Below are 22,403 nucleotides of genomic sequence, written 5' to 3'. Positions count from 1 at the left end.
TTAGGATTTAAGTCACCTGCTGTATTTTCTTGAAACAAATGTTATTAAAAAGAAAATTTCATAGGTTTACTTACTTCTTTCTTTATGCTCACATTCTCTCACAAAGAACTGGGGGTTGGTTACACAAACACAAATACCACCCAAGGATAAAATAAATGTTGAAGAAAATTAATAAAACAGAAATACAGTTAAAAAATAAATGCTAGGGTTTCGATTAGTCCATGGAAAGGCAAATCACCTGGTCCCACTTAGTTTGCAAGAGCTGAGCCTCTATCAGCTTAACGCAATGAGGGAAGCAGCAGCTACCTCAAGGGCAACAATATCCAAAGAGGAAAAACAAGTCCTCAGGAGCACAGCTTTTCCTGACATTGCTTCTATCACTTCTGAAAATGCAGTTCACTCATACAACCACCCTGTCTATCAACAATGGCTAACAGTTTACAAGATGTAAAGTTATTAATAACTGGCATCAATACATCCACTCCCTCAAGGGATAGACAGATAAACTGGAGGGCTGAAATCATTATAAATAATTTGTCACTGCTATATTTTGGGTGGTAACTTCAATAGCTTTGAAATAAAACAAAGGATAACCCTACATAACCAAAGACTTTGAATTGCAGCAGTAACTTTAGGAGAAATCTGCCATAAATGTATAACTATCCTAGAAATAACAGAAAGCCCAGAGAAACCAAAGATTATAAGAAAGATATAGACGAGACAAAATAAACATTCACTTTCACCGGATGAGAAAAGTGAACAAGCAATAAATGACTTTAAATTGAAACAGGCAGGATTTAGGTCACATACTGAAACAATTCCAGTAATGCACAAACTATCAGTATTAAAATAATTAGTCTTAAGATTCTTCTTCTCGGAAACAACAATAAAGAGGAAAATAAATCAATTATACCTCATAAAGCTAAAAAAAATAAGTAATTTAAAAAGAGAAAATCATGCAATGGCCTTTCTTGGATTTTTGAAATAAATATATGATCCTGCCTTGAGGAAAGAGTGAAGTTATCTATCCTGGGCCCTTCAAGCACCCACGGATTAGCAAATAGAGTTTAAAAAACAAATCACATAATCATCACATTAAATTCTTAGTCAACCAATGAGGAAGCCATCAACACGTTGTAGAACAATAGAGAGCAATTTATATTGTAAAATAATATATATCTCTTAAAATATAAAAGACTGTTCAGAGGCAAAACATTTGATTTTATCACACTTAACCCAGAACTTGCATCTGTGTAAAACTTAACTGAAACCGTACAAGTCAAATGGGCAATACTTAGAAAGTACTGACATTTCTGTCTGCACTTACCTGATCTTTCTCGTGGGGTAGAAGGCTGACAGGTGGGAGCGAAGATGGGAAAGCACTGGGGTACTTGGGAGCCCCTTTGCCATCTAAGCCTCCGTAATTGACCCTGTACTGCGGTCCGTCTTTCAGTAACCTCCCATTGTTCACTGCGCGTTTGGCCCCCAGTCGCAGCCGCTGCTGAAAGGCTGGGTTGGTGGTGGTGCTTGTGAGATCACTTTGACTTCTGAGATACTTCTCAATGTTCTTCAGGGAGGAGCCATTTGGCTCCTCCAGTCCTTCAATTGCTCTCCTTAGAAGTTTATTCCAATCCACGTTGCGCAGATCATTGCATGATCCTCTAGACCCCTTGGTTGACTTAGGAAAAGTGCCTGGTTTAACTGATGAAAAGCGCCCAGGGTTGTCTGGGTCCTTATAGGAAGCAAGGCCTTTGTTGGTGACTTTGAGAACTGAGCCATCCTGAACACTGAGTTCCAGCTGTTCAGAGACTGTCTTCTTATCCAACCCATGGGAAGTGCTGACGGCATGGCAGATTCTCTCTTCAGAGGGCCTTTGCTTTTGCTTTTTTATTTTCTGTATAGCTTCAAGAATCCACTCTGTATAAAGTGGGTTTGCAAGTTTTACCATGGTTGACAAATGACTTCAGTACAAAAGTTACCCATAGAGGTTCTCCTTGTATTTAACAGAACTTGCACATTTAAAAGTCACTTACAATTCAACAAATGGGCAGACTATTCCAGACCATATTAAGCAACATCTCACAATTATCCATCCCTTAGAGATTAAAAAGAGGATGAACAGGCAAAATTGATAGTAGTCTTATTTGACCAACAAGAAAAACTGCATTCGGGTGAAGAACATCTTTAACCAGGAAATCAAGACCTTAAAAGATAAAAAAGAAGGAAAAACTCTTAATAATGAAACTTCTAAAAAAAAGTAAAAGACTTTTTCAGACGCAAAATGACCACAGAAATAATGACAAGCAGGTATTATGTAACAAAGCCACAATGATTATATTTTCCAACCAGAAATTGGGTCACAGTCTGAAAAGGAATTTCTTTTAGGATTTTTTATTTGTTATTTATATGAGTAGTTTATGGGGCATTTAAGAGATCATATCTAAGTTATCAATATATATTTAATGGATAACCTTCATTGAAATTAATAAAATTACATGTTAGTGGTTCAAGATATGTATCTACCATAAACATAAAATCAACACCAAAACAAATCTATGGTGCAAAAAATCTGATGGTGGGGATCTCCCTGGTGGTCCAGTGGCTAAGACTCCGTGCTCCCAATGCAGGGGGCTGGGGTTTGATGCCTGGTCAGTGAACTAGATACCACATGTTGCAACCAAAGATCCCAAATGCCACAGCTAAGACCCAGCACAGCCAAACAAATAAATATTTTTTTTAAAAAAGGAAAAAACTCTGATGGGAGTACATTAAATGTAAAAAGAATCTTAAAAAAAAAAAAAAAAGAGCAATAGTCCTGACTCTTCTATTTCAGCTAAACATTCTACATATTTCTCAGTCTCACACATAAGAAAATTTCCCACTGAGCCTCTGCCACAGAACCATGTTCCCCCAGCCCTTTGAAGAGGTGCTGTAACACTCTCTCATCCACTGGTTGGAAGAAAACTGAAACTAATGTGGTAACATAACCCATCACCTTTTGAATAATAGAGCCCTCTCGGTGTCTCTACCTGCTTAACTCATGAAACTGCTCAATTCGAGCATGATTTGTACACATCCTATTCCAGGTAGACACTGATACTGCTTTCTGAGAACCTCCCAATATACACAAAAATCCCCTAGATCTCCAATCTGGTATTGAGAACACCTGCCAAGAGCACCAGCCAAAGCACCCTGGTCTGGGAGTTGAATCAGATCTGGGCTCTAATCTTGCTCTTCACAGATAAAATCTACATCTTAAAACTCCTCTTCAAACAGTTTGAAGTTTTCAGAGTGTGCTCACATATAACTTGTAATCTGCAGGATGACTCTATGGGTAAACTGAGGCTCAGGGAAAGGTGGAACACAGGTTAACAGTCAGTGGTAGACTCCAGGCTCACAGGGTTTTATTCTATACTTAAGTCAGTTCTGTCTTCACCTGAGCCTCAACTGCTTGTTCCAGCTAGTTCTTCCTCTGCAATTAAGACTAGTAGTTCACTTGCTGGCCCTACCCATGTCAAGCAGAGAAACCCTGGGTAAATGACTTAAGTTTCTGTCACTTTACCTGTAGAGCAATAATAGTATATCCTTCCAGGACTGATGAGAGAATTAAGTGAACACATTATCTAATACGCAGCACAGAACAGCTATCATCATTTCCACTTAATGTAATGCCTACACACTCTGAAAAACGGCTCATAAAATTATAAAGTTACTTCTGATTGTTTATTTACATTTAATGTACCTCAAAGAGTAAAATGAGCTTCCCTTGTGGCTCAGCTGGTAAAGAATCTGCCTGCAATGCAGGAGACCTGAGTTCGATCCCTGGGTTAGGAAGATCCCCTGGAGAAGGGAATGGCTACCCACTCCAGTATTCTGGCCTGGAGAATTCCATGGAGTGTACAGTCCACAGGGTTGCAAAGAGTTGGTAAAACAATAAAATTAAAATGAAATAAAATAAACATTTAAAAATGGGTAAAATAATGTATTTCCCAAAAATTTAAGCAGATACACTAAAGAATTTAACATTTGCTTTCAAAGATTCTGTTGCTAAAAAACAACTGGACCACTTAACTATACTAGCTTGAAGGTGGCAGTTTCAAAAAGGATTTGTCCTTTTTGCAATTAGTACTGACTCACTGGAAAAGACTCTGATGCTGGGAAAGGTTGGGGGCGGGAGGAGAAGGGGACGACGGAGAATGAGATGGCTGGATGGCATCACCGACTCTGTAGACATGAGTTTGAGTGAACTCCGGGAGTTGGTGATGGACAGGGAGGCCTGGCGTGCTGTGATTCATGGGGTCGCGGAGAGTTGGACACGACTGGGCGACTGAACTGAACTGACACTATAGTTTCACTCTATTTTTCTCCATTCAGATTTAGAAACTTGGGACTAAAGAGATCTTAGAGGTCATCGAATCCAACTTATAGTTAAACGGTAGAAGACCCCTTGTTCAATTCCCCAACAGATGGGCCATAAAGTCTCAAAATGCTTTCAGTGATTGAGAATTTGTCATTTCTTAAGACAGCTCATGCCACTGTTGGACAGCTGTAACTGTAATATATTTCTTGCTCACAGGAGCCAAAATCTTTTTTCCCATAACTTCCACCCACTAGTTCTAGTTCCCCTGGAACAAACTCAAGAAATTCTTTAATACTACACTCTTTCATATATTTGAAAACACAATGAGCCTTCATATATTTGAAAACAAGTATCTTTTGAAAACCACTACAATTAAACCCCATTCTACCTCCAGTCCCACCTTGGACCACTCATATCCCAATTCCTTAACATGACCACACATTACAGGTTTCCAAGCACCTCCTTCTCATGCTCACTCATTAGTTTGGCTAATGCTCATCTTAAAATCTGGCAGTCCAGGCATTATCCAATTATAAATGCAACCCAGGGTTACATAAAGTTTCTTACCAGCACTGCCACACAACTGGTTTGTGCCAAGCATGTAGTTCAACTAAAAATCTCAGATATTCTTTCAAAAAAACTGTTAAGCTGAGGATTTTCACTCTCTACCCCATACAAATTTAATAAATGCTCAGATTTTTAAACTTATCACAGTTCATCTTATTGGTGTGAGTCTATCTTCCAACTTGTTAAAAACTGTTTTGAATCTTGATTCTGTCATCTATGTCATCTGCAAATCTAATAAGCACTCCCCTTTGTGTCATTACATAAATCATTGACAAAAATGTTAGACTTGGAACATAGTGTGTTTAAGAATGAAATCATTGGCTTTCATCGTGCAACCACTTTCAGGACAGAACACAGGAATCATTCTGTTTTAGTAAGTTTAGAACAGGAAGCCGATCTTTCCAAAGTAAAATGGTTCAGGGCAAAATTTCATTAGAAGACATTTCACCGTGTCCAAGTAATTATTTCATCTTTCATCATTTATTCAGGATGAATCAACTAATTTAATTTGATTGCACAAAATACAACTGCAGGAAGCAGGGAAAGAGGTCACAGAAAAGTATCTAATATTGCAAAGTTGCTTTCAGGCATTTTGGTTACACAGGCCAATGAACATACATTAAAACAAAATACATTTCATAACTAATACTCAAAAATACACCTTTATGACAAGCTATTACCATAATCCTAACCCACAATCAAAAAACTGTTCATCTCCATGACCAACACATTTCAACAAGACTGACATTTTTACATCTGAAAAATACAATTAAAAAAAAAGGAAAATACCAGAATTGGAACTCCAAGTGTTTTAACAGTCCATGACAAAAAAGAAGATTGTCCAGATCATCAGGCAAATCTGCCAAAAGAAAACAATGTAAGTGTTAATTCGGGCATTAGGACACCCCTTAAATTCAGCAACCATCTCTGGATCTCCACGCTACTCAATCCAAACAGACACGGGGAGTTTATTGGTACACTCTATTTGTGATAAGTTAGCCCTCCTTGACAAGGCCCACAACAAGTACCTCAGGAAGTAAACTTCTAAGCTTCTTCAAAGCTAGACCTGTCCTCCAAATTTTAAAAAATCAGCTTTGCGATAGAGACTAAGAAAGAATTTCATCATTTAAAAAAACAAAAAACAAACTTGCTATTACTCAAGTAGTCAGGCAGGTATAACATTTTGTCTGGATGGAAAAAAAAGATAGTCAAACATTGTTTAAAGGTCAATATTAACTTTCCCAGGCAACATTCGCTATTTATCCCAAGGGTCATCTGGTATCTAAGTACTGATTGAACTATCAAGATATGGCCAACAGCTGCAACTAAGAGAACGATGCACCAATTTTCACAATATGTCAGCAGAGGACACATTTCATGGTGGTGGTGGTGAGCTGTGTCTGACTCTCGCAAACCCTTGGACCGCAGCCCGCCAGGCTTCTCTGTCCATGGAATTCTCTGGGCAAGAATACTGGAGTGGATTGCCATTTCCTTCTCCAGGGGATCTTCCCAACCCAGGGATCAAACCCGAGTCTCCTGCGCCGCAGGTGGTCTCTTGCATTGCAGGCAGATTCTTTAACAACTGAGCCACCAGGGAGGCAAAAAATAAATGTGAAACAACACTATGAATGGCCGTACTTTGATACTGTACAAAACAACCAAGCAACCTTAGAGCCACCTTCTCCCCTCCCCTAGCCACAGACACACACCTTACTCCTCAATTTAATCTCAAAATTAGCTCTCATCTGACACCAACCAACAGAGTTAATTAGGCAGAAGCAGATGTAACTCAGCAGCTCTTTGCTACAAGCTGAATCAGTGTTAAACACACACACACACAGAGCTAAGAAAGGAACAAAATCATAAGTCTCTTATCTGTAGCCAATTCTCAACTAAACACATGTATATTATCCACTTTGTATATTATCCACTGCAAATTTTTTAATCTTAGGCTGGTTTGTTTCTGACATGCCACTGGCCCCACTGTAAATTGGTATATGTTAAGAGAATAGATTGAAAACCAATTTAATTTTAGTCTAAGCAATATTTAACTAGAAAGACAAATCTAAGGCAAAAAAATGCATAATTCATTAAAAAGCCAGTTAGAAATGCTTTCCGCCCCTTGCCTCCCCTGATTCAGAATTATCCACATCATTTCTCTTCCAAAGCCCTAGACTGGTTTCACAAGTAGATAGCACATGCTATTACAAGTACGACCCTAAAAACCGTTATGCTGTTTTCAGTTTTTTCTATAAAAGCTTGAAAGTTGGACTAAAAGGATATCAAAAATAAGAATGAGTCATTCCAAATTAATTCTGGGGACTCATGCTACATCAAAATTAAATTACTCTATTTTCTAAGGTTTTGAATCACTATTTTTAACTACAAAGTAACATGAGTAAATTATATGGTTGTATCATACAGTTTTTAATAAAACACTATTTACATCATTCATTACAAACTATTCTAAACAAATCTAGAGAAATGCTTCATCCAACATTGAGCTTTTGGCTTCATTAGTATTATAAAAATATCAACACTATTCAGAAATACTCATGTCAGCATACGAAGAGTCAAAATACCCTGTATCATAAATTATATGTGAAGCCTCCTCTAAGCTTTTACTAAGGCTGTGTGTTGTTTCAAAATCAATGTCATAACACTCAAGTCATGAGATTGTGGATGAGCCAAAAGCAGTGGTAAAAAAATAAAGATTAATAGTAGAGTTTACTCTTCTGTCATACTGACAAAACAGTTATTTTTAGCTCTCCCACTTTTACAGGCTCCTGGATTTTTTCATAGCCTATTATGTAACTGAGTAAGGATCCACAAATCTTAACAATATCGTCTGAAAAAGAATATAGACTGTTTAAGGGAAGGGAACTTAACTTCTTTTCTTCAAAAACCACCCAGCACAGACTACTAGCACAGTTGCTCCAAACAGCATTCTCAGTGAACAAATTTCTGGGACATCAGACATCATCCATACAGTAATACTGGTTTAACTTTCAAATCCTGCATGCAATTACTTCTCAAAATTAATCCTCAAGGCCCAAAACATGTGAACTGGGAGGTGAGGTTATAAACACTATCAAAGAACAACCAGCAAATTTAGTGAGATATTGTTCTGCATGTGCAGCCCTATGGTAGATGCTGTGGGGATAAGCAATTCAGCACAACTTGGTAGTTCATCAAAAAATAAACATAAAATTACTGTACGAGCTCACAATTTCACTTCCAGATACACACCCCAAGGAACTGAAAACAGGGACTTAGATAAGTACATGTACACTCATGTTTATGACAGCACTATTCCCGACAGCCAAAAAAGTGGAAACAGGTCAATGTCCATCAACAGATAAATGGGTGAATAAAATATGGTCTATCCATACACTAGAATATTATTCAATCATAATAAGAAATGAAGCAGTGGGGGCCTCCCTGGTGATCCAGTGGTTGACAGTCTGCCTTCCAATGCAGGGGACATAGGCTCAATCCCTGGTCTGGGATGATCCCACAGGCTGAGGGGCAACTACGCCCATGTACCGTAACTACTGAACCTGCACTGGAGAGCCCACGAGCCACAACTACTGCAGCCCACACACCGTGAGCCACTCCTCTGCAACAAGAGAAGCCAAGGCAATGAGAAGCCTGAGCATTTCAACCAAGGGTAGCTCCAACTCACTGCAACTAGAGAAAGTCTGCGTGAAACAACGAAGAAAAATGGCACAGTCAAAAATAAAAGCAAACAAATCTGTAAAAAAAGAAAAAGTGATGATGTAGTGACACATGCTACAACACAGAGGTACCTCAAAAATATGCTGTGAAAGCAGCCAGACACAACAGGTTACAGATCACATAATCCCATTAATAAGAAACTTCTAGAATAGATAAAGCTAGAAACAGAACATCGGAGAAGGCAAGGGCAAGCCACTCTAGTACTATTGCTTAGAAAATCCCATGGATGGAGGAGCCTGGCAGGCTGCAGTCCGTGGGGTCATTAAGGGTCGGACACGACTGAGCGACTTCACTTTCACTTTTCACTTTCACACATTGGAGAAGGAAATGGCAACCCACTCCAGTGTTCTTGCCTGGAGAATCCCAGGGACGGGGGAGCCTGGTGGGCTTCCGTCTACGGGGTCACACAGAGTCGGACACGACTGAAGTGACTTAGCAGCAGCAGAAACAGAACATAGATTGGTGGGACCTGGGCAGGGATGGGGGAGATGGTGGGGAGAAACTGGTTAACGGGTAAAAGTGAAAAGTAGTGAAAGTCACTCAGTTGTGTCAGATTCTTTGTGACCCCCATGGACTGTAGCCCACCAGGCTCCTCTGTCCATGGAATTCTCCAGGCAAGAACACTGAATTGGGTAGCCACTCCCTTCTCGAGGGGATCTTCCCAACCAGGTGTCAAACGCAGGTCTCCGACACTGCAGGCAAATTCTTTACCATCTGAGCCACCAGGGAAGACTGGCTTAAGGGGTAAGGGACTTTATTTTGGAGAGATGACAATGTTTTGCAAACTACATAGAGGCCATGGTCACATAACACTGTGACTATACTAAATGTTATTGAATTGTTCACTTTAAAACGGTTTTAGGTTATATGAATTTCACCCCCAATTTTTTTTTAAGAAACAGAGCAATAAACTATAATAATATCAACCACTATCTGACACCTACTGTGAGCCAGGCACTTTACATAGATTATCACATGCATATGTATGTCAGGTCGCTTCAGTTGTGTCCGACTCTTTTGAGACCCCATGGACTATAGTCTGCCAGGCTCCTCTTCCCATGGGGATTCTCCAGGCAAGAATACTGGAGTGGGTTGCCATGCCCTCCTCCAAAGGATCTTCCCAACCCAGAGGTTGAACCCGTGTCTCCTGAGGCTCGTGCACCTCAGGTGGATTCTTTACTGCTGAGCCACTGGGCAAGCCATAGATTACATAGATTATCAAGTAAACCTCAAAACCACCCTGTAAGGTAGCATAGTTGCCCACATTTAGCAAAAGAAAAACAGATTCCTGACTGTCAAGACCTCAGACCAGTAAGCCATGAAAGATTTTAATTCAGATGCTAAACGCTCTCCTGTCTCTCCATTGGTTTTCAAACTAGGCTCCTTGGAGCTCTTGTGAGAAAGTGACTGGGCTTTCAGAACCACCTGCAGGTGCCCTTGTGGGTTACACACTAGGGCCAACATAATCCCTGCACCAAACAAAGCATCTCTGCCTTAACTATTCTGTATTTAATGGGCTTCGCTATAATATTCACTTCAAAAAAAGGGCTCCTCTAAATACAGAAGGAACAAAGTCGGAAAACAACCGTGACTATTCCTTGGTAGCGCGGATGGGGAGAACATCCCTTGGACGGATGGGACTTAAACTGGACCCTGAAAGGCAGAACTCAGACTAACTGCCTGTTCTCTCCACAGATACCTCCTCAGAAGCCTTACGTCACTTTGTCTAACAGGAAACTTTTAGCTTTCTTATCATTTGGCATTTCTAATCTGTAATTTGCTTACCTCATCTCCCCTACTAGACTGCAAAATTCTTAAGAACAGGACTCATGTTTGATTCATCTTGGCATGCCCCAACACTTCCAAGGACCACAACTTGAACATAAGAGGGGTTCAATGCCTATTTGTTAAATGAATGCACCAGTGAGCGAATGAAGGGAAATCTGGGAGAAGGCACAGAACAAGAATGAGCTGTCAGAATTGAGGGATACTGAGTCTATGTGCATGCCTGGAGCAGGGATGTGCTGAATAGGAATAAGAAATAAAGTTGGATGTGACAAAAACCAGGCTGAGGCATGTGAACACGACAGATGAAGTAACAGAAAGCCAGTGCGGGAGTAGCAACACAACAAGGTAGAGTGGAACGCAAGTGCACACACACACGCGTGCACACACACGCGTGCACACACACACGTGCACACACACAAACAAATGTATTGAACGTCTGCATAATTCTGGCTATAGTATCCATCCAGTGTACGTTGAAGGGAAGGATGACTGAAGGAACAACAAAAGCAATCAGTATTTCATCTCTCCAAATATCAATCTTGTTCAACTTATATTTATGAGCCTAACTCAGCAGCAAGGCCAGAGTAGGCATTCTATAAATGTTAGTTGAATTGAATATTTAATTCCCATCTTTTTAGAATAATACTAAGTCTTTCTCACTACTCATTAACCTAGAGTTTTCAATTCAAAAGCTAATAATGTTTTCCAAGGATTTCTAAGAGGCTAAATCACCATGAAAATTACAATTTCAACTAATACATATTATATTAATTGGAAGTTTAATTTTTCATGTCATGCTCTCCTAGTTGACAGTATCCTTGTTATGCCATTATACTATAATTGTGTAAATCTGCTTCAACAAACAATAACTGAACCATCAATAAACTATTATGGCTTCCATAATCCCTAGCAAAGATTAGTTTCAACATCATCATCATAAATTAGTAGAGACTCGTTCCAAATCTCCTGGTGAAGCCTATGAATTCCGTTTGCATAGTCATCCCTAAATTTAAGTGCTCAATAGTTTCAGTCTCTAAACTTTAATTACACTGTTAGGAACCTCACAGGAAATTTGATCCCTTGTAAAACAGGATTTTAGAGACAAGATGAAAAGTCATTCAAAGCCATCAGGCCTTTGGAGCCAGGGTACACTGATTAGTAATAATGATATTATAACTAAGCACTTTCTTTCACTTAAGAAATATCAACTGAATTTAGAGTGACTTTTTTTTTCTGACAGTTAAAAATTCCTATCCAATTCTAACCTCAAGTTAGCTTTAGTTGGGTTTTAATGACAAAGGCAAAAAACAATGTATTTGGGAAAAAAATCTGACATCTTAAATTTTAAAAGATTATTTTGAAAATACACATCATTTCAGAATTCTGCATTAACTTTATCACACAGTTCCAAGAGGATATCCTTAAATTAAAGTTGCTCTCTGAGAATCTCAAGAAAATTATAGATCTATTTTTAAATAGGAACACAAGTACATACAGACATTTGCATACAATTTCAAGAGCTTACAGAATCTCTACTGCCCATCCAAGGACCTCTAAAGGTCCACTCACTAACTTTACTTACTTTAACACACACAGAGAGGTTGATAGTTTTGTCCAGTTTCACAACAATTATCTCTATATATGCTTAAAGTAAAACATGTTATACTGAAAAAAAGAAAGTTATTATCATCGGTTTTGGATACTGTCAAACAGGCTCATGAAATCTTATTCAACAAGGCAATGTGCAATGATGGGATGGATCTAGAGAGTTCAGGAATCAAGTCCCCACTTTGTCAGCTACCTAAGCTGTGGGATATAGGGCACATTACTGAGTCAATCTGAGTCTCAGTTTTCTCACCTATAAAAATGAGAAAAATGTAGTTTTGCAGACCTGTAAAGAGGAATAACTGAGATAACAAATATGAAAGAACCAAGGCGGAGGACACATAGCAGGAACACAATAAAATGCTAGCTCATAAAAGGAAAAAGGGCAATGCAGTCAGCTAGAGACCCGTAAAATCTAATCTAGCTGAACTTCTGTCTATATGACCATTTTCTCCTATGAGATAGGGAAAGTCAGCACCGGGCTTAGTTATAGTTGCAGACAAGAAAAATTCAAGACAGAGAACAGAAAAAAGTGAAGAAGAGCAAAAAGAGATTTGAAATGGTGGGGATGGGGTCAAGAAGTGTGTATTTTCCTCATGATCATACATCTTTTAAGGTCAGTAAAGATTTAGAAGATAAAACTGATAGGAGAATATCCACTTAACCTGAGGGCAGAAAAAGTCTTAAAACAAGAAACAAAAAGCACTTAACCATAAAGAAAATACCATTAAATTTGACTCCATTAAAATTAAGAAGTTCTGTTCATTAAAAGACACCACGAAGAGTGAAAAGGCAAGCCAGAGAATGAAGGAAGGCATTTGCAACATACACAAAGGACAGTTTCCTATTTAGAGCAAGAACTACTTAACAGCTATAAAAAGACATAAGGACCAATTCACAAAAAGGGGGAGAGGTGCGGGGACAGACTTGAACAGGAAATTTACAAATGAGGAAATCCAAGTAGCCAATAAATAAATGAAAAGCTGTTCAACTTCCTTACTAATAAGGTAAAGGCAAAGTGTACCAGATTGGCTAAGCTGGAAAACTAACAAGACTAAGTCAAGTTGGTGAGAAGCAGCAGCCAGGGAACTCAGATACAGATACAGATACATAGATATACTGGAGGAAATACAACCTGGTACAACTCTGGAAAATAGTCGAACTGGTACCTAGTAAAGTTGCAGACAAGTATAACCCATGACTAGGGCAACCATACAGATCATCATCCAAATTCAGACACTTCTGAGAATTAACGGTGTTATACTAATTCCTGGAGGAGGAAATGGCAACCCACTCCAGTATTCTTGGACAGAGGAACCTGGGGTCGCAGAGTAGGACATGACTGAGCATTATACAACTAACACCGGGACAACAGGTGTAAGCAGCATTAGCAATCACGCTGCCCATGAAGCAGCAGTCCCATTCCCAGGTGGTCAGAGACTGTGCACAGGCATACCCAGTGATGAGCACGGGAACACTGGCAGGGAACATTACTTCACAACTTCCCCACACCAGAAATAACTCAAACATCCAGCAAGAGCGGAACTGATGAGGCTACCCTGGTGGCTCCCGGGAGTGGTAGAGAATCTGCCTGCCGATGCGGGAAACACAGGTTCGACCCCTGGTCCTGGCAGATCCCACATGCCAGGGGGCAACTACGTTCACATGCCGCAACTATTGAGCCTGTGCTCTAAAGAACGGGAACCACAACTACCGAGCCCCTGCAGCCTACAGTCTGTGCTCTGCAACAAGAGAAATAGCTGTAATGAGAAGCCCATGTACAAAAGCCACCATTAACCACAAACCAGAGAAAACCCGCGAGCAGCCAAAAATAAAAATAAATGAACTTATTTTTTAAATGGCTACTTGGACATATTACAGTCTTTTTTTAAAAAAGAGCGGAACTGATGATAGAAAAATTGTGGAAGATTATGGGAGTCCTATGAAAAGCTGCTTAACAGCGTTCTGAAAAAGCAAATTAAAGCACTACAAAGAAGAAATCTCCATTGCTCACACTTCTCCCATTCACTAGTCATTTACTATTGTACATGAGAAGACTGATCACTGTAGCTCATACATACCTTTCATAAAAAACTCCTTTTCTCTCACGTGGTACAAATACGGGGGTCTGTATACAAGAACACTGAAACTACCGTGTAGAGAACTAAGACATGAAAAGTCACTTATTAGGAACCCTGGCACTTAAAAAACCGTATCAGTTGGCTAAGTCTTCAACAGTCCATGAAAGTTTCTGAAGTACATTATTTATCCAACTTCCTCAACTACCTTCCAATATTCACCTTATTTTAACTTTCCCTCCCCTGATGCCTTATATGTGACAGCTCCCACCTTATCTGCACAAGCAGTGTGAGAGATAAACATCTGGTGTAACAGCTATGACGTAACATTCACTCTACTCAGACGCCTGGGCTTGACTGGTAGGCAAAATTTCAACTGACCGTGTCATCTCCACCAGCCAGTCATTCTCCTAAGTTTCTCCTTTAATGTTAAACCCTCCCTCTGTGTTTATCTTCCCTTTTTAACTATCATGTCACCATCTCAATCTTTGACCCCAAGTTCAACTTCTCAGGTAAGAATCTTATCCTTTATTGAAAAATGCATTATCCTTTCCTTCTGGAAAAAAAAAAAAATCCTGCCCAAATTCATTTTGATAAATGTGTGAAGAATTTATGAATAAAAAAGAATGGAGTGTTTTACTTCAAGATTATCCCAGAAAATCAATGTATTTTACTCACAGTCATACAAAACACACACACAGACACACACACCTTTTTTAGTGTACTACAGAACTAGAACACTTTCTCGGTGTAAGTTATTCCCATTAGCTATTCCCACCTCCTGTCCATATATGGAGGAGTCTTCATATGCTCTTTACTTTGAATTTCCAGGTGCCTCCACCCAAACTTGGTTCACTGGTTCTCTTTTCCTATTTTCCACATTTGTAATCTAGCCCCTCCTCTGCCTTTGCCCTTTGTCTCCTACCACTCCCTGCACTCAACTCAGACCAAAGTACTTACAAATTCAAAAATACGCAAACACAAGGAGCCTCTTTCTGAGACAGACACCCAGTTCCCCCTTTGCTGACTCCAGTTCAAGTTACACCCAAGAAATCCAAAGTGTGTGCCAAGTTGCGGACCCATGGGTTGTATGTAGGCCACCAGCTCCTCTGTCCATGGGATTTCCCTTCCAGGCAAGAATACTGGAGTGGGATGCCATTTCCTACTCCAGGGATCTTTCAGACCCAGGGATTAAACCTGTCCCCCACCCTCCTGCATTGACAGGTGAATTCTTTACCACTGGGCCACCTGGGAAGCCTCTAACAACCCTGTCTCCCACACTAACATCTTTCTTTGCCCATATGCCCTCCCGACTCAATCCAAATCACATTCGCCACCAACCTTTCTTCACATCTGTCACCTTTTCCCACCTCCTGAACACCCTGACTACTAAGAGACTTTCTGTTAGATATATTTTGCGCAAGGGTCACCTTGGGGCAAAATATATCTAATAATTTAGAATATATCTAAATTCTAAGTAGGCTCCCTTGGCATTTAAGTTTGCTCTTCTGTCTTCCGGAGACTCTCTAAAGAATATCCGTTTCCTCCATGTTTTTTCCAACTTGTATACCTCAAAGCTAGCAAACCTTTCAAGCATGCCGATTCACCCAGATACCTCCTTCCCCCCATAGTAAATGTACCTAACCCCCCGTTTCCTCCATACTTCCTCCAAACCAGTACGTACTCTGCACCGCTTTCTCAGCACTACTCCATATCCACCACACCCAAATCCATTCTTACCCTGCCTCCCCGCTCCCCCGATATCTACAAGTTCACCCTTCTGCACCGTTTCACTTGCCCCTCGGTCCGCCTTCCACATCTCCCAATTCTGCACTCGCCTCACCCTCCCTGCTGCACCTGCCTGCACACCTCGTTTCCCCTCACACCCACCCCCTCCCGGGGAGTGTACTTCCCAGACACTCACTGGCCCCCTGCCGTTCCTAGTAGGTCCCTCCCACTCAGAAAACCCCTACGAGCCCTCGCCTTCCGACCACCCGAACCCCGCCCCCATCCCGATATCGCTCCGCCCCTCCACCCTAGAGCCCCGCCCCCTGCCCTGGAGGTCCCGCTGAGGGGCGGGGCCTGTCCCTCCTCCTCTTTCCCCCGCCCCCTACCGTCACGCTCAGGGGCAGCCTGACCCCGAGCGGCCCCGCGGTGACCCTCGCGCAGAGGCCTGTGGGAGGGGCGTCATAAGCCCCCTATTTTCCCCCCTCCCGCCCCCCTCCCGCCCAGTCTCCTCCCCCTGGGAACGCGCGGGGTGGGTGACAGACCTGGCCGCGCGCCACCGCCACAGCGCCTGCCGGGGGCGCTGCCGCTGCCTGAGAAAAAAGCCGCGGCTGCCGCCTGGAGGAGGTGCCGTCGCCTCCGCCACCGCTGCCGCCGCCGCCAGGGGTAGAAGCTAAGCCGCCGCCATTTTGTGTCCCCCTGTTGTTGTCGTTGACATGAATCCGACATGACACTGATTACAGCCCAATGGAGTCTCATTAAACCCGAGCCACGGTCCCGCCCCAGCGCTGCTCCATTGGATTAGGCCGCAGACACTTAGGGCCATCCGTTGGCCTAGAAGTCTGTCCGTCACCCACACACTAACCACTCTGCAGCCCATTGGGGCAGGATCCTGCCGGTCATCTCGCCTCCGCATAGGCACACCCCTCGACCCATCAGCCCCCCTCTCCGGTACCACCCCGGGGAGGGCCCACTGCCAGTACCAATCAACAAACCGCCTGGCCCGCCTCTTCTGGGCACCTATTGGTCCAGCCCTTTTTCTCTCGCCCAGACACCACGCAACCTCTACTTCCACCTACCCGCCCCCTCTACCTCTAGAAAGGGATTGGGTCTACTCGTAGGAGAGGTACTTGGCCTTATTGGCTGCAGGCGACGCCAATCAGAGGGCCTTTTCCCTTTCCCCTCCCCCACTCAACCCCGAACCCCCTAGCCCGCAGCTAAAGTTTGTGTGAGAGCTGATCGCTGGCGGCGGCCGCAGGATTTAGGGGTGGGCGCGGGCGGGCGCGCGCGGGCGGGCACGCGAAATTAAAATTCGAGGTTCTCAGTCGCCAGCTCCTGCGGTGGAGCGCGCGGACGGGCGCGCCGCCTGGAGCGTTCCATCCCGCCCCCTCCTCCACCTTCTCCCGTCCTGTCCCGGGCGACTACTCGCCCGCCCCCTGGCTCGCATCCTTACCCCCTACGCACCCCTACCCTGCAAGCCGAGGCCGGGTGCAGGCAGTATGATGTCGTTGCAGCCTCCTTGCCATCCCATGCCGAAGGGGAGCAAGCCCTTACCCGCCGGGCATGCACCCCCCGGCTCCACACTCGCCCGTGTCTGCAAGCACGTGCACCGTTCGCCGCTGCCTCCAGCCACCCCGGTCCCGGGCTAACCTCGCCTGCAGCCCGGCCAATCGCTTGCTGCCCTTTGTTGCTGCAGCCCGGGTCTCCCCGCTGCCTTCCTCAGCCTCCGCCTCGTCCTTTGCCAGCCGCCCGGGTCCGCAGCGCCGCGCTCCCCCCGCCCGGGACCCACCGCCGCCGCCTCCTTCTCCTCCTCCGCCTCCTCCTCCTTCTCGGCTCCGGGCTGCAGCGCACAGAGCCCGAGGCAGCGCCGCCCAGCCCCGCTCCCCCCGCGCCGCCAGCTAGCCCGCCCGGCTCGGCCGGGGGCGCAGCCTGGACCCCGCCCGCCCCAGTCCCCGCCCCGGGGGTACCTGCCTCCGCCCTGGGGGGCTCCGCTTGCCGCCCTCGGGGGAGGGCGGGGATGCCGGTGTCCGCGGGAGGATGGGGACGCCTGGGCCGTTTGGGGCGGGGAGTGTGCCCGCCAGGGCTGGGACTGAAAGGTGCGGTCCTCGCCAAAGCGCACCCCCCGCCCCGCCGCCGTGGGCCCCAAACTTCGTCCTCCGCGGGGCCTTGTACCCTGGGCGATCGCGGCAGTTTTGGGGTGGGGGATGCTTCGGGAGCTGTGTCTACCCTGATCAGGAGGAAGAGGGAGCAGTGACATTCAGCGACTGCGGACAGGGCACGGCGGCGGCATCCTTGGGTGGGAGTGGGGATGTCAGACGCCGCTGGAGGGGGAAGCTGCCCCTCAAGATGCCCTCTCCGGGTCTGCGAGGAGCTGGAGTGCTCTGAGCTGCGTTCTCAGTGCTTTCTTGGGCGATGCAGCCGGGTGGCAGCGGGGCTAGGGGCGGGGGGAGCCGGCTGCGGGGGGGGGGGGCCCTTCCCCCTCTCTTCCAGCCAGCGCTCGAAGGAAGGCTGATGGCGAAGTTCGGTTTTCCAGGCTTCCCCTGGGCCCCCCGAGTTCCTGAGGCCCACAAGAGGGAGGCTGGGGGCTCATCTGGCCGCCCAGGCGAGGCCACTTTGACGCTGCCCACATGCCTCCCAGCGCCGTCCAGATTCTGAAGAGAGGCTCCCTCGTTCTTCCCGGAGATCGGTGGGATGCTGACAGGGGAGCCTTCAGAAAATAGTAAAAGTAGCCTTGAGAAATGGCTCCTACAGAGTTTGAGTACGAAGTTTCCTTTCGAGGCGCCATTTCTTCGTGAGGGGGAGAACTATGACTTTGTAAAAGAACCAAGTTTCAGGCATGGTGGCCTAGGTGGAAAACCACCTGTTGACTCAAGTCTGCCCCAGGGCGGTCTTGGGCCCTGGCAGGGTGACACATGGTACCAGGGAGAGGAATCCCCAGGCTTCCTGCCCTGGTTGACTCTAGCATCCTCATGGCAGTGACACTGCAGCAGCAGCATCTTCAACTTCGCATTAGCAGCCACTGTGTAAGCTAGGTAGGTACTTTGTTAGAGCAACTTCTCTCAAACAAACAAAAGCAGCAGCACAGCGCAGTCATCGATTGCAGAGCTAAAACACACTTCACTTTTTAAGATGGTTTGCTTCTCGAGGGTGTGAGCTGCCCCTACTTACCTTACGTGCTTCTTGGCAGCAAGGTGAGAAAAGAGCTAAGACAAAGGGTGCAGAGTTGGATGAAAGGACAGAAGAGGGGAGAGGGGGAGCAGAAGAGTTGTAATACTACACTCAAAACTGTCACAGTTCCATTATAAATCCCTTTTATAGGTGTTTTATTACTTGGTTGTTAGTTTTTAAAACACAAACCTCTTTAGATTAAATCTTGGCATTCACGGGCTCAGCTTGGGGAAACAAAACACAGGGAAAGCTCTCAGCTTGGCTACTTTTGAGTTACATTACTGATAAAACAAACAAACAGAAGGCTAGGTTTCCTCATAGCCTCTCCTACCTCTTTTATTTAATATCTTCAGTAGCTGGCTCAAGGTGAATTTTTACAAGCCATTAGTTTATAATTCAGTCTAGTTCATTTAGGTATTTCAAAGAGAAGGACATTTATAAGGTATGCTTTTTTTTTTTATAATGCAGGTGTTGGGATTTTTATTCTGCAAGAAATTACTAAGTATATCTAAGAATCCTGGCACACACTTCAGCCTTTATGTTCTGTTTTTTTCCCCCCGTGGTCTGCCCAGATGCACTTTATTTTGTAACTTAGATTTGAGCCTCCCAGCCTGCATTTTATCTCAAGCAATAAAAATAAACCATGTCTTAATTAAAAACAAGTTTCAAAACTCCAAATCTGTACAAACTAAAGTATGCTAAAGAAGCAACCAAAGACAATTAAAGCCAAAAGTCTGCATTTAAGATGTCTTCAGCCAATGAATCGTGGGAGATTTATGAGCATCTAACACTTGTTATCACTAATGAGTTAGCCAGATGGATTTCCAGTGCATCAAGACCTGAACGGACACCTTAGATAGAAAAGGGTCTCATTTGCCTAAACTTGTGCTCCTGTAACTCCAGGATCTGGCAAACACAGAAGATGGAAGTATCTTTATCCAACAAATTGATGTGGGTTTTTTTTGAAGTTCTTTTCTTAATATAGTTCTCTAACAGGGCATGGCAAGGAAAGGGACTGTGTTGCTTTCCCAATGATACTCCCCTCTAAGGTTACTTGTCCTTTGAGAAATCCTGGCTCTTCAGATAAGTGGGACTGGAAAGGATAACAGAGTCACAGCCAGAGATACATACTTAATGCTTCCTCTAAACCTCTCTTTATAGTATCTCAAAGCCTCAGCTGAGCTAAACAGCTCAATTAATAACTTAACCTAGAAATAACTTGAAAACCAAGCACAGTGCAAAATTTGCAAGCTGAATGAACTAAAGGATTATGAATCCAGGGGCCCATCTGGTGAGTCTTCCTCCCTTCCCCAAAAGAGCTGCCAGTGGGCACTACTGACCAGAACCGCTCAGTGTGGTCCACAGATCAGCAGCAGCAAAATGATCTGGGAATGAGTGCTTAAAACACAGACTCTTTGGCCTAACCCCAGATTCTGATTCAGTAGGTCTACAGTGAGTGTCCCAAATCTACATTTTTTAGCCCATGACTTGGCTTGAAGCTTATGATCCCTGATTTGACAACCACTGGGCTTCCCTGGTGGCTCAGAGGTTAAAGCGTCTGCCTCCAATGCAGGAGACCCGGGTTCGATCCCTGGGTTGGGAAGATCCCCTGGAGAAGGAAACGGCAACCCACTCCAGTATTCTTGCCTGGAGAATCCCATGGATGGAGAAGCCTGGTTAGGCTACAGTCCACGGGGTCGCAAAGAGTCGGACACGACTGAGCCACGGAACGGAACGGCCTAGGCTGAATCTTTTGTGGCCACTGGCTTCTTAGCCAGAAGGTTATAGTCCCTAGTATACTGAGATGATTCCATGGTCTGACCTATTTGTCCTTAAATCCTGAGTAAGAGTGAAAAAGAATGCAGAATAGCTTCAGGGGCTGAAGGGAACTGGAGGGCTTGATCTTTTGGGTTTGTTTAATTGCTCTGAAGCAAGTCAAACAAACACTGATAAGAGGGATCATATCCACAGATGCACTAACAAAACCTTATGAAAGAAACTGAGTAAGGGAGGCAGCAGGCAGAGACCCTGAGCTGATCTGTCCAGGCCAAAGCTCAGGATGAAATCTATTTACATTCAATTAGTCACTTTAAAAAACAATGGTCTCCACTATCCTTCCACCTGCCACTGGGACTGGAAACTGTATCCCCACAAGGTCACAGTGTCTGGTTATGTCAGTCAAGGGCAAAGGGGGTGAGGGATAATCAGTCGAACCATTTGTTTTAAATAGGCTAGCAAATTCAAACTATAGGTGTGTATGAAAAGTCTGCATTGTTTTAAATACCAATATTTTGTACTCTTACCCCATTAGTTCCAGCTTAAAAACTTTTAGTGTCATTTAAAAGCATTCTGAGGAGAAGGAAATGGCAACCCACTCCAGCGTTCTTGCCTGGAGAATCCCAGCGACGGGGGAGCCTGGTGGGCTGCTGTCTATGGGGTCACACAGAGTCGGACACAACTGAAGCGACTTAGCAGCAGCAGCAAAAGCATTCTGAACCAAGTCTACACTCCTTGCTGCTACTGCTGCTAAGTCACTTCAGTCATGTCCGACTCTGTGTGACCTCATAGACGGAAACCCACCAGGCTCCCCCGTCCCTGGGATTCTCCCGGCAAGAACACTGGAGTGGGTTGCCATTTCCTTCTCCAATGTGTGAAAGTGAAAAGTGGAAGTGAACTCGCTCAGTCGTGTCCGACCCTTAGCCACCCCACGGACTGCAGTCTACCAGGCTGCTCCATCCGTGGGATTTTCTAGGCAAGAGTACTGGAGTGGCTTGCCATTGCCTTCTCTGCTACAGTCATTAGTCTACCTCTAAGTCTATGTACATCAGCACCCAACCATTTTCTCATCTCCAGCTTCTCCCAGCCCCACATACTCCTCCGTGCCCAGCACACACTGTTCCTTCTGTAGTCATGCCTGCCCTCTCTACCTTATCTGATGAAGACCTTGAAAAAAATATACCTCCAAATCCCTGCTCGGCTGCTGCCTCTTCTGTGAAGTTTCCCTGGTCTTTGCAGGTAGCCCACAGGACTTGAAGCAAACCTGGACCAATCCAGCTCTGGCACTTTGTAAGTGCTCTGTTATTGTTTGTCAAATTACAGAATAAAAGCACTTACACTCTGTTGTCACATTTTGCCAGTTTGTTGTCCTAATTAGCTTTTCTACTGCATGGTCTGGTTTTTTCATCTCTATAAACTGCCCTAGAGCCTGACCCATAGGAGCTACTTAATCACACCACCACACACACCTGTGGTCCCCATCCCTGGCTGCACATTAGAATCAGCTGAAGGAACTTTTGAATCAGCCTAGCACTAAGTCCCACCTGAGGACACCTAAGACTGGGGTGGGCCTGTTTATTAGTATTAGTATTTAAGCA

General features: G+C 44.1%; 1 protein-coding gene across 5 annotated transcripts in view; it reads right to left on the bottom strand.

The window, feature by feature from the left end:
* The window catches only part of KAT6B (lysine acetyltransferase 6B), a 193,560-nt gene extending 175,910 nt beyond the window's left edge, over nt 1-17,650 (bottom strand). The window contains exons 1-3 of one of the 5 annotated variants that reach the window (XM_055425384.2): nt 17,512-17,650; nt 5,717-5,786; nt 1,328-2,203 (exon numbers count right to left, since the gene is read on the bottom strand). In XM_055425384.2, coding sequence (XP_055281359.1) covers nt 1,328-1,948 — 621 coding nt within the window. In that variant the 5' untranslated portion in view covers nt 1,949-2,203; nt 5,717-5,786; nt 17,512-17,650. Of the gene's footprint in view, nt 1-1,327; nt 2,204-5,716; nt 5,787-16,406; nt 16,744-17,511 lie in introns of those variants that run through there. The other 4 variants (XM_055425383.2, XM_055425388.2, XM_055425389.2 and 1 more) reach the window with 4 other exon arrangements.
* Nucleotides 17,651-22,403: the final 4,753 nt, after the last annotated feature.

Source organism: Moschus berezovskii, chromosome 12 (genome assembly GCF_049115385.1).
Source record: "Moschus berezovskii isolate FMDL1 chromosome 12, NW_MosBer_1.0, whole genome shotgun sequence".
NCBI lineage: Eukaryota > Metazoa > Chordata > Mammalia > Artiodactyla > Moschidae > Moschus > Moschus berezovskii.
The sequence above is the reverse complement of the archived record's forward strand: the minus strand, read 5'-3'. Positions and strand labels throughout refer to the sequence as shown.